Genomic DNA, 13,279 nt, shown 5'->3' on the forward strand with positions numbered 1-13,279 from the left:
GATAAGAAGAAAGCAAACATTAACTAAAGCTCTGTCTATTCACAAATTTTTCAAAACTATAAAAATACGTATTTTTCAACACATTTCCGGTACTAATTGCTACATACAAGATCGCTGTATCTTCAGATGTAAAGCAGATCATAATTCTATCTAAGGTGTCTAAAAATGTCTCTAAAAATGCCTTTGCATATGATTTCTATATATAAAATAGAAGTTTATTTGGTCAGAACCTTAGTATGCTTTTATTACCACCTCAGTAGTCTTCCATACTATAGAATGCATGTAGAACAAATGCACATATTCTAATGGAAAAACAAACAAAAAAACCCACAATTCATTACTCAACCCTCAGGACATACATAATAAGCACTTTCCAAGACTGAGCTAACCTGACAATTTAATAACACAACGATTTACCACTTAGTGTTGCTTTTCACTGTTGTATCATATAACTCAATAGAGTTGTGTAAATTATAAATTTGTATGGTGCATAATAAAAACGAAGACAGGCACCTTTAAATATGTAAACCAAAAAGCATATTCTACTAGAAAGAATGCTTCTAACAAAACACATTTTATAGAAGTCTGTTCACATGACGGGCACAATTTTATATATGATTATATCTTATATGTGTAAGGTTAAAGAAATATGCTATAGTATTTTAAACTATAAACTAGCTGTTGAAGCCCCAAGCAACAAAAAACAGACATGCTAAAGGAAATGGTCTAAAGAGCTAGAGACATTCACAGAGATGGTGAATAAAGGATTTATCAATTTGCACAAAAAAGGTTGATATTCCAAAAGATATCATAACTTTTTACTTGTGAAAACTAGAGGGATAAAAAGAATAAGAGCAGGCAAAATGAACTGCACAAAAGTGCATCCAACAATTCTTGAGAGCAACCTTATTAATGTGAGTCTGCACAATCGTAAGAGTAAGAATTAGCAAACAGGAATCCATACCTGCTATTTCACAGAAAGAAAAAACGAAAACAAACAAACAAAAAACCTACACAGTCAGAGGGAATTAAATTATACTAAGCTTTTCATATGAAACCAATATGTATTCATTTTTAGTGAATAAGCATGTATATGTCTCTACATATCTTTTATGAATATCATCTACATTTTTATCTAGCCTTGCCAGCAACAGAGTTCAGGACCATTTCAGATATTTCACCAGAAATAATCCTACCTACCCAGACACAAAGTGAGAGTTACTTAGAATTCAGGTTATAAGCATAAAAGAGAACACTAAAAATTACATAATTGGAAACTGTAAATGCTGCTATTTATTTACACTATAAATAATCATACCATAAACTCTCGTTCTAGAAATATTTAAAAGAGTAATATCAAAATATTTATGTTATGAATAAAGCAATAGTTGGAAAGAACGGTATAAAATTTTCTAAGAAAAATGGACAAAGTACTTTTATAGAAAATAAGGGGAAGCAGAAGTAAGGATTATATCTATATTTATGTTCAAATAAGATGCATGGATTTTTTTTTCTCTCAGTTTTTAGCAACTTAGGACAATCTGGATCTGATTTTCAACAGAGAGAGGCATTAATTTCTCCAGCTAAGTTCATTGTTAAGTTTTGGTGTTCAGAAAAAAAATAAAAATAAAGTCAAGCTAACTTTGACATCCAAAAATTGAGATACCTAAAATCACCTGTCATGTTAAAATTTTGTAGTATTCAGAATGTTTATTTATTTCACTGGGAGTTACAAGCACATATCTGCTATATTACTGAGCTATTGTATCTTTTGTCTCTTTTTATAGAGAATTGCTCCACGTTCAGAACTTGCTTGTGTTGCTGCTGAAGCAGGAGATGATTCTGTCTTCCTCAATTAAGGAGAGCCATTGATTGGAATAGGACTAAGCAGAGCCATGAGGAATAAAGTTACGTGCAATTGTTTTAAAGAAGAGAAGCAATCAAAGGACTCTATCCTTTACATAGCATTAAGTACATTACAGTACTTATAAACAAAACTCAAAATCATATGATACAGTTTCAGTTCTTATAAATTCTATTAAAATATAATTAAAAATATAAACTTTATAGTAGAATAAAAATTAATTAATTTTAGATTCTTATAAAACAGACAAAATTACTGTGCATATTACTTGTCTGTAGTTGGATGTAAAGGCTCCTAGGTAAGCTACAATTCCTGATGAAATAAGTATATCCCCAGTCAAATTGGTGTACTTCCTTGCCAGCTCCAAAGCAGTCTCATTCCACCGAGTTTTCTCACCCCCAAGGCCTCCAATCAATTGTTCTGCTCGCTGTAGTTTTTTGCAGCATAAATCAACCTTAGGAAAAAAAAATAAGTTGATTATATTACATGATCACTTTAAAGGTACTTTACAAACATCAAAAGCATTCAAAGGCTATTTTTCTGTGCAGGTATTTTCTACATAATTTCACGGAATAGAAAGAAAACTTCTTATTACAATGGAATTGTTTAAAGAGCAAAAACAATCTCAGTACCAACACAGTAAATTCCATAAAATTTCAGTTAATTTTTCACCTAAACTAGGAAATAAAATAGTATAAAACGTAATTTGTAATAACTCTGCATGTGATTTGGAAAATACTAAGTCAAGGAAATGATTGACATGTCACAAGAGGAAAAAAAACACCTCAGAGATCATTGTTTCTTTCATGAAAGTAGGCATGTTCTTTCCTGTGGAAAAAAAAGCAACATCCTTATGACTATATAATCCGTGTTTCTTTTGTAGATTTTCAACTATGCCATCCTTCCACGTTTGTTTCGAATCTAACAAAAATATTATTTAAATATCATTTAAGAGGAATTTAATCCAGCTCTGTTAGAGTTCTTTACTATGTAGTAGAGACACATTTCAGCTGTAGGACAGGAATAAAATGTTGCCAACTCTTGTTGCTGTTAAACTCTCTCTCTTTTCTGGTAACCACAGCAGCCAATTTACATGCTAGTTAACAAACTGCTCAGGTAGCTTAGTCCTCCCTTCTTCCAAACACTATCATATCAGGATACAGAAGAAACACACAAAGAGCTGAGTTTAACTACAAACAAGAATTAAGGCTCCATTTCAAATTCTGATACTATTCTTGTAACAAAACCTCATGGTGTTGTACTGTAAATCTTAGAAATAAATAAAAATGACCATCTTCAAAACACTGCCTATCTCTGCACACATAGTGGCTATTTAGCAGTCAGGAGCAGAGTTTACCATGAACGTTCTCAAAATTGTTTTGACACAGGAGGTGTAAATAAGCTTTCAAAACTTTAGATGTACTGACTTACAATTTAATAAAGAATCAAATTTTTAGTACAATCATAAAAAATTTACCACCTCACAGGAAAGCAGAGATGAGTGAGGATGCAGCAGAGGGGTATCACTAAATTCATAATATCTACGTTTTTCATTATTTTAAAGCATTTATTCTTCATACTTTGCCTATTTGTAACTTCAAGACCATTATAATGAAATAAAAAAAAAGTAATCTAGGAATAGGATTTGTTCAACATATTGGCAGTTAAAAGGAGAAATCTAATTTGAGAGAGAAAAAATGTTAAATATCTTTTCTAAAAAACAACAACAGAACAACAGTTCATCTTTTGCATCATATACCTGATTTTCCAAGTCAGCCTTCTCCTGTTTCTTGGATTCCAGGGTCTGTTGGAGTACAGCCAATTTATCTTGAACTTCCTTCAGGTCTGCTTGTTTCTTTCTTAGGCCATCCATAGCAATCTTTAATTTTCCTTCAGCTTCATTCAACTTTAGTTTTTTTGGTGCAACATTTTTTGTCACTCTAAATAAGGCCAAAAAATAACTGAAACATCTCAAAGATACACCATCAATCCAGGGTTAGCGTTAAAAGAATGATATCTGAACACAACTGGCATTCATCACTTTTTTCTGTGCTGATACTTTCTGGCTTAAGCAGTTTCTGCAAAATTTTCTGTAATAACAGCTAATGCTTTAAAGTGAAAAAGGTTATCCTTCCAAGTTGTGTTCCCATTTGATTACAATTTAGAATCCATTATAGATTTGTGCCATCAGAAACACACAAATAATCATATTAAGTTACACATACACTGTACACGAGAGAGAGAGAGAAAAAAAAAAAAAAAAAACTTTTCATATCCAACGATCTATTTTCCAGTTTTGAGGACTTTGAGGATTTCAATCTTTTCCACTGATGCTTTCATGAGGAAAATACTGGAAGCATCATACTAATCAAAACCATACTATCTTTCCAAAAGAAAAAGAAAAAAAAAAAAAAGGGAAACAAGAAAACATGCTAGAATGTCCTAGATCAACTGAAACGGTATTCCCTAAGTATTAGCCTCAGAACTAGTGAACCCCCTCTCTTGCTGGTAAGTTACCTTTAAGGTCCACATTTTTAGTTAATTTTCTTTCTTAAAATAGGCCTTTATAATATTTAAAGTTGTTCAAAACTTTACCAAATGTGCATTTACTCATCTTGTTTGCCAAGTAACAAACATCCTCTCAAATGAAAGCATGTACTACATACAATGATTCAAATTTCAAATTACAAGTTGGCCTTAGTCATCCCAATACTGATTTACTGTTAAATGGGGGTTCCTAATGTTTCAAATTAGGAAACATCATCAAAAATAAGCACACTTTTCTCAATGCATCAAGTACAATGTGTAACCAGAAATATTCCTCAGGCTTGATATGACTCTCAGAAGTTTCCAAAGACATTTCAATAATGCCTCTGTCACTATGCAGCTTTCTAAAAGGTTAACTTTATTTGCTAACTGAACATATTGCTCCCATGCCTTCTTAGAAAAGTCTAGAACTGAAAATCAGGCTCTACACCTTAACATTGGTATCTGATATGAGTGAATGTTTGTTTATTTGCTCAAATTTCCCACTGGTAAGAACTAATTTCAGATCTCTTTTGGTATTAAAATAAACTGATATTGTTAATCAAATTTATTCTAACTATTTTTATACATACTTACGTATCATAAAACTCCATGGCTATGACCCATTTGCACAGACCCTCTGCTGCTGTGGAAGCATTTCGAATCTTGTCTGGTACAAACTCAGGATTTGTAAGATACTGTTTTCTTATGATAGCCATGTAAGCTGGGGGAATGTTATCCTTGTCATATTCATGAAGAGACTGAAGAAATCTTATGTCACCCAGAAGTCTCTTAGCTGGACCCCAGAAATCCTCAATTTTTTTTCCAGAACCTGTTGGATCTGGAATCCTATCTGCCTTTATTCCCTTAAGGATGCATATAGCTTCCATTACAAGCTTGACGCCAGCAGGAGGACTCTTCATGGACTTAACTACTGTAATATCCTTAAAAACAGGCAAATAAACAAAAAGAAAGAAACAAGAGTACAACCTTTAGTAGTTTATAGATATATATAATTTTCTTTTAGAAATATGTTTATTTCATTTTTTTCTACTCTTCTTTCTTTAAGGTGTTATTCAGGTTAAACATTGACATTTAAACAAAAAGACATGAAACCTAGTCAACAATCAGTGTAGAGGAGAAAAAAATATATCTCATCTGTAACTCATTTTTCGTTGTACAGTTTCTGCACCTAAGTCAATAGTGGGCATTTGCACTTCAGTCATAAATTCAGATACTCCAACTCTACACTTCAGTTCAGGCTCTAATATGATACTTTCAAACTTAAAGAATCACTTCAGCAGTGTATTAGTAAATTTAAGATAGCATAAGTTAAAAATTGCGTTCAGCACAGAACTAAACATCTATACGCTCCAAGTATAGAAATAAATCGATTCTGGTCAGTTACTAAATTTCCAGAGTGAACTGAATGAGGGAAGAAACAACTGAAAGAAAGAAAAACACTGGGAAACAATTTTTCCTTTTTTTGATGATGCAGCTTCTCTCTTCATTCACCAGTAATGAGAAGAAAACAGGATATGAATAAGCAAAGTTTTATATGCAAATATAGAAAATAATATAAAAGAATTAAACAATTCTACACACAGTGCACAACCAATTAAACAGAAGGTTAGTAAACTAACTAGTTTATGGGCACAATTTGCAACTTATTTCCTGCTCTGCTTATCATGAGAGGAGTGTAGGGTGAATCAAAGAGTTTTGTGTAAGTACTGTAAGCTTTCCTACACACACTTTTTTGTATGTCTGTCCATTTTCATCATGATATTTAATTACATTTTAAGGAAAACCTCCCTTTTCTTTCCACTGGAAGTTCCTACTGCATTTTTTCTTTTGTATTATAATATTCCTTTCTTTGATGATACACTAGGCATCCACAGCAGCTAAAAAATTAATTACTAAATTGGCCTTCAAAGACTTGTTCTTGTTTTGTTATTCACAAGTATAATTACCTTGAAGTGACTAAGTCATATACTATTTTCACAAACCATGCCAATGATCTGATAATGGCCTAATCTAAAACTTTTGATACCAAAAAATAACTGTATGTAACAAAATAACTGCTTTCCAGCCAGGATTTCCTTGAAATTATTTTAAAATTCTCATTTTAACAACAATAGCTGAAGTACACATAGTCCACCCTCATTTTTACAATCTGGGAAACTTCTTTTCATCCTGCCATGGTCAAAATATTATTTAGGCAAGGAAGACTATAAAACCTGAAGTGTCTTCCTCCAGTGTCATACTCTTAAGAAGAGTATGTGTTCTTAACGCAGGGAGACACAGAATTACAACTTCGATTTCTAGACTCTGAAAGACTGGCTATAGAAATAATAGACAGGCTGGCAGGTTCTGAATAAGAAAATGAAAAGTATAGTTTTTGTAACTTCTCTATTGCTAACTCAGAATATTTTTTATAACTATGAATTTTGAAATACCTAGAATATTTGATCCTAAAGATCATAAAAATATAGCCTTACAGCTTTTTGGCTAGAAAAAAAAATAAAATAAAAATGAAAGGTTTCAAGAAGTTTACAAATTATAAAAGTTTGTGTTCATTGGAATCATGTAAAATATGAAAAGACATATAATTCCATGTTTTTGTTTCTCTGAATACCTCTCTAGTGCATAAATATATACTGTTAGAAATACCTGTGCAGTTAGAGTGTCAAGGGCAGCCAGAGCAGCTTCTAAACAAGGCATGGCTTGAGCTAAGTCAGCATCGCAATCATCTTTGATGGCTTTGGCAGCCATAGCTTGTTCATTTGCTACCGCTTCATCAGCTTTCACAATTTTTTCAGTTTTGGCTACTTCTAGGGACTCTTTTTGAATAACTACCATCATCTCATCAACTTGCTTGCTAGCTTCCCGTAACTGAGGTTGCAGAGCTTCCAGCTCAGACTGCATTAAGGCCACTTGGGATGCAGCAGAGTCCAGTTTCTCCAAGCCAACTTCATATCTTCTTTTCATTTCCATCACCTTACTGAAAGAAACACACCACTATATTATGAAGATATTTTATCAGTACTTGATCACTTCATTCACTGGAACCCATTCCCCAGATTTCTCACTACTCGGAATAAGCAAATTCTCTACCACGCTTGTTCAATTTGCTGAACAAATAGTAAACATAGCAGGGGTTACTTGAGACCTGTTCACCTGTTCTACCATGCCTACTTAGAAGTCGGGATACAGATAAGTACATTGTCACATAAAGATAAACAAGTGATTATTAAGCTCTTGCCACTTTGTTGGCAGGAGCTAAAAAAAAATCAAGATGACACAGTAGTTAACAGACAAGAAAAGGAGTAGGAGGAAATTATTAGTTGAGGTGAGTTGGAATAGTATTAGTATAATTGAGAAAAATCATTTTAGCAACAGGATGTGATTGGCTCTGAGGACAGCCAACTGTGAAGAAATTCCAAAGACATTAGGTCATTATATTCAAGATTATGTTCCTTTATTCCTGGAATTTCTTGCTGCACAAAGCACTTCACACATCCCTGCTGGTCAAATTAAGCGCTTGTCATAATTGTCATGGCAGTGACCTACCGTTGGGAATAAAATGAAAGGAAAGGAACTTCATCTTAGCATCCATGAGAGCAGAACAGATGTGCATATGCATATGGAGGTCCTTTACACACAGATAAAGCACAGCTGTACCCTACTAGCAAGCCAATGGCACCTAGCAACTCAGAAGATGGAGATATCCTCCAACAAATCTCAGAGGAAGCAGGATGCATTAATTATTCTGGCAGCATAATATATATATAATCAACATACAGCTACACTAGGGATGCTAGAAGTGTTCTAATGCAAGAATATTTTGTAGGCATCAAGTCACACCTTTTGTTCAAGAAGCAAGTACATGTCTTAGGAATATATTTAATCCATGTACAATTCTATCAATTTAAATTTACTAGAAACAATTAATTTGTTTTGTTCAGATTAACTATAGGAAATAGAAAATAATATTTTGAGAACTTGGGTTCCATTAGAAAAGGTCATAAATACAAATCCTTACGTCCGCTTCTTTTCAAGTAGAGTTTTAAAAGTGGAGATCAGTTCCAAGTACGAAGTAGGTGTAACATAGTTGCGTCTTTGCAGTTCCATGTGGAATGAGTCAGATAAAGCAATGGTAGATGTATGAAAGCTTTTACACATATCAATACACCCACTTCGAGTTTCTGCGGACATTTCGACATCTTCCAAGAAGCGAGAAGCAACTGCTTCTAATGCATCTTCAGGCCATGTCTGAAACAAATGAATTCAGTACTTCATACTCATAGATCTCAAAATATTTTTTTTAAAAAGCATCTTTACTCCATTTCATAGATGAAGACACTAAGGCATAAAGAAATGCCCTGATCCATCATTATCAAAAAGGATAATACAGTACAGGAAACAATTCAAATATCTAGGATCTAGAGACTCAGTTCAAGGATACCATCTTCTTTCATCTAGAATAACTACTTTTAGTGTAAGAAAAATTTTGCATTTTCAACGTATCCATAGGGGTGTATGACTGTCTCTGTTCTTCCTTTTCAAAATAATGTTTAAAGATACAGTAGGACCTTTTAAAACTTGATGAAATTGAATTACCTCAGATTCTTTAAATCCAACTTCTTTAATATTATGTATGAAGCCTTTTTTATACAACATGTAAATGGAAAAAAATCCTACTGCAGAGCAGTGGGGAAAAATCTATCTTTGACAGAGATTTCAAACTTTTTTTGGACCACAGATTCTGGTAGTCCTTATAATAGAATAAAATAATAGATATTTAAATCTATAGTGTCTACAGTACTGTGCTCATCCATTTATACTTTTATACCACATCCTGATATTTATTTTCTCCATGATTTTGCATTCTCCCTATACTGGCCTTAATTACAGTTAAGATGATTCTAATTGTGCAAACAATTTAAAATATGACACTAAGAAAATCTAAGGTATTTTTCATTGCTAACTTGACCAAAGAGAATTACTTAACAAAAAGTGTTGAAGTCTGTTTCTATTGCATTTCCCTTAGAAAAAAACAAGCCCAACATTTTTTTTTTTTTTTTTTTTTTTTACCTGAAACCAGTCTAGTGTGCAGCAGTTGACAAGAGCTGGAAATTTACGAAGGCGATTACGGAAAGCATCTCCAATAGGACTCATTGCCAGTACTATATGAAGCTGATCTCGGCAGCGATCAACAAACATGTTAAAAAGAGCTATAGGACTGCCATCAGTCTGTTTTGCCCTGTCCCGTTGGCGATCTATTTGACGCATTTGTTCACAAATTTCTTGTTTCTCATCTACTGCATAGAGATTTGGCACTTCACCTGCATTTAGTAAGTTGTTAATGTCTTCTAAGAATGACTCCTTTTTTATCTGTGTATCTGTGAACAAGAAAACTCCCTGCATTTCTGCTTCAGTAGATTTTCTTAGTATGACTTTTAAGTCTTTGTGCCACTCATTGATACCATAACTTTTAGTTATTTCAACCTGAAAAAGGTTGTACTCAGCCATATGGGCTGCTAATCGAGTAAGAGATTGTCGACCGCTCCCTCCAACACCAACAAGAAGGGCATGGCTGCGAGGCTGTTTCAGAATGCGGGAAATTCTACAAATATGTTCTATAGCAAATTGGAACAAGACAAGCTGCATTGGCTTTCTGCTCAAGTTATTAAACTCTTCGAGGTGACTCTCTACAACTAATCTCAGCTGATCCACATCACTAATCTCCCTGTATTTAGTGTCATCTCTCTTAGGGTCATGAAAATCACAAAACATTAAGCTACGTAAGTCATCTTCTTCCACTCTTCCATCGTTATTGAAGTCCAGATTCTGGAAAAGTTCATGAAAATCTTCATGTAAATCATCTTTCACTACTTCTTGGATAAATCCAACAAGCCAAGCCCGATCAGGATTATCCACCAAGCGATCATAATACACTCTAAGAACCTGTAAGATAAAAATGTAATTATTTTAATAGTTGCTTCTGCTCTTGAATTTATATTTTTTTAGTCAAGATAAAATAAATACCAATCTGCAAAAGATTATATATTGAATAATATATATATATATCTTAAACTTCACAGAAGAAATAAATAGATATTTAGAATCAATCTGAACAGTTGGGACAAGTAATATTATTTTGGAATTAAAGTGAAAGCCTGTATGGAAATATATACACACTACACATTTATTAACATATTAGATAAATGTATAAAAGGCTGCTGCAAAGTGGAAGGGAGTATGTTGATCTTTCTGTATACTGCAAGATAGGACAAGATACAGGTTTGTATTTCAGAAAAGAAGACTGCAGTTGGATATTAGAACATGTTTTTAATGAAAAAGATAGTGAACAGCATGAATAGATTGCCTAGAAGGCAGTTGTATTCATACTTAGAGAACTCTAAGAAATTTCTAAAAAAAAAAAAACAAAAAAAAAACTTCAAAAGTTACTTGATCTTTCTTTGTGATCCTGCTTTGGGGAAGTATAGTGAACCACATGATCACTAAAAATTTCTGCCACAGTCACTTTATTTTGATTTGATTCTATGAACTACTGCTAAATATTTAAAAAGCAACAGTTACCAACAACCTTGCTTTCTTATAAACCAGGAGAGGGAATACAAAAACCAACCAACCAAACAAACAAAAAAAACTAGATACCACCTATTTGGAGCATTCTCTTGCCTCAAAAAAAGTATGGTTCACTTGGTGTTCTCTAGAGTGTCTGTCCTATTATGACTGAAAAATTAGTAAACACTTGCTGAAAACAGAAAGATCAGGAATTTCTTCTAAGAGAAGACCAGAAAGAAAAAAATAAAGTGGGGACCATACTTTAGATTACTAAAATTTCCCATGACCCAGGACTACTTGCTGTTCTTCTCACCATTAATTTGTGTTTTGGGGGAGGAAGAAGAGAAGAAATGGAAAGGACTGTGCAGACATTCAAAGCTGCAGAGAGCATGTAATCACGTGAAAGTGAAGGAATCAACAGTCGGCTTGTCTACTGAGAGAAGATTCATACTCCTGTCTCATGAATGTAATATCAATTTACAGCTGCTAGCCAATGCAAAATAATATTACAAAAACTTTTATACACAAATCTGCATCTTTTTCTTATTTACAATAAATATTATTTTTTAGTATTAGGTGATTTACCTCATGAACCCAAAGACGTTTCATCATTGCTGTGGATTCTGTTGTTTCAGGCCTTGACAGGCAAACACCTTGAATAACACGTGAAAAATCACGAAGATTGAACAAATAGTGTGATTTGGCTGGAGTAGGAAGCAGATTCTTCATAGCTGCTTTATACATATGCATGGTTCCATTAATAATTTGTGGAGTCAATTCTACATATTGTGATGGAAAGCTATAACTGACAAGTTATAAAAGATGATAAGAACAAGGTGAATCTCACAATTCCATCATATGAGCATGTAAATTAATAAACAATATTATGTATGTATAGTGATTTACTTCTGAGTCCATGCCAATTTTAAAATTCTAAAATTATACTTCCTCACAGGCAGTTTTACAAATCTTAGTAGTCTTACTGGATAAACAAGATTAACTCTGTCTGTGAATCAAATCTAGTAACTATGGAACATGTTGACAAATTTGGCTATGTGAGACAACTAATTAATTACCCGTTCCCCCATTTTTATGATTAACAACAGCGACAGGAAAGTAGGTCAAATAACTCTTGCCGTCTTCTCCCTTCAAAGGGTCAGAAGCTGTCAAAGCACAAACCTCGTCTAGAAATGAGATATTACAGTCTTTCGGGACTTAGCTGTAAGAATGGATAGAATAGAGGAACTTAAATGAAAATATAAAAATTCCTAATGATAGAATCAAAAATTATGCCATGGTGAAAGGCCAAAGAAAGAATAAGCCTTCTCAAACATCAAGAAATTTAAGAACAGTTTCTAATTCTATTCTTTGAATAACAACTAACCAAATTCTACTATGATTTGTTATACATCAAAGAATACTGTTTATAGAAGTACCCCAGATAACTGAATTAGTTTCAGCTAATGTAAAACTATGTTGGAGACTTCAGAACAAGCACTCCTCCACTGGAGTATTTTTGCATGAGCCTTATTTTTGTGGAGTAATGAATACCACAAAAGGCACAGAATAGAAAAGATGGTCATTTCTTTTCAAGAGAGGGGTCCTACGACCCCTATCTTTTGCGACTTCCTTGTATCATAATTTAAATACTCATTTTGCTTTTTCTCAGTATCTACAGGTTCCTTACCATATAGTCAGATGCCAGTCTAAGATTCTAGAAAAAATTGTGTACATGGATTCATTATCAAACTCATTAATAGTAACTTTATTGAAGTGTCTCAAGAATCGTGGTGTCACTGGGTTTCGGCCGCCACCTAAATATTAGAAAGCAATGCTATAAATAACAGAAAAAGAGTAAAACAGGGAAAAACTAGCAATTTTTTTTTTAATAGTCATCTTTGATTTAGCTAGCAGTGTTGCATCAAAAAGTACCACACCCTGTCATAAACCTAATGAAAGCAACAAGACAGTAAAAACAGTCATGCTGTTCTCCTGCAAGATATAATCTGTAAAATACAGATTGAAATGGTCAAGTTATAGATGGATAATTTTACACTATTTTAACTACATTTCTGTTACAGAAGAAAGCTTTTATCATAAATTCCAAACCTATGTTCTTGATTTTGAAAACATCACCACAAAAGAAGCCTTTACAGCTAGTACTGTATACCTTATTTAATTTAAATTTTATCCCAGTTCTAGAGTTAGTAGCAGCTATGACTATACTGTGATTTGGATAACGAAGACATGTATGGAAATAAGAAGGTGTAAAATGTAATGGATATTTGTTCCTTCTGT

The 13,279-nt window shown here is 33.2% G+C and overlaps 1 protein-coding gene across 7 annotated transcripts in view; it reads right to left on the bottom strand.

The window, feature by feature from the left end:
* The window catches only part of DNAH7 (dynein axonemal heavy chain 7), a 110,368-nt gene that overhangs the window by 35,352 nt on the left and 61,737 nt on the right, over positions 1-13,279 (bottom strand). For all 7 annotated transcript variants that reach the window (XM_072040563.1, XM_038182328.2, XM_072040568.1 and 4 more), the window contains 8 exons: positions 12,669-12,795; positions 11,567-11,786; positions 9,485-10,357; positions 8,433-8,662; positions 7,061-7,391; positions 4,988-5,334; positions 3,624-3,804; positions 2,133-2,318 (listed from right to left, as the gene is read on the bottom strand). In XM_072040563.1, the coding sequence (XP_071896664.1) occupies positions 2,133-2,318; positions 3,624-3,804; positions 4,988-5,334; positions 7,061-7,391; positions 8,433-8,662; positions 9,485-10,357; positions 11,567-11,786; positions 12,669-12,795 (2,495 nt within the window). The remainder of the gene's footprint in view (positions 1-2,132; positions 2,319-3,623; positions 3,805-4,987; positions 5,335-7,060; positions 7,392-8,432; positions 8,663-9,484; positions 10,358-11,566; positions 11,787-12,668; positions 12,796-13,279) is intronic.

This window comes from Anas platyrhynchos, chromosome 7 (genome assembly GCF_047663525.1).
Source record: "Anas platyrhynchos isolate ZD024472 breed Pekin duck chromosome 7, IASCAAS_PekinDuck_T2T, whole genome shotgun sequence".
In the NCBI taxonomy this organism is placed as follows: domain Eukaryota; kingdom Metazoa; phylum Chordata; class Aves; order Anseriformes; family Anatidae; genus Anas; species Anas platyrhynchos.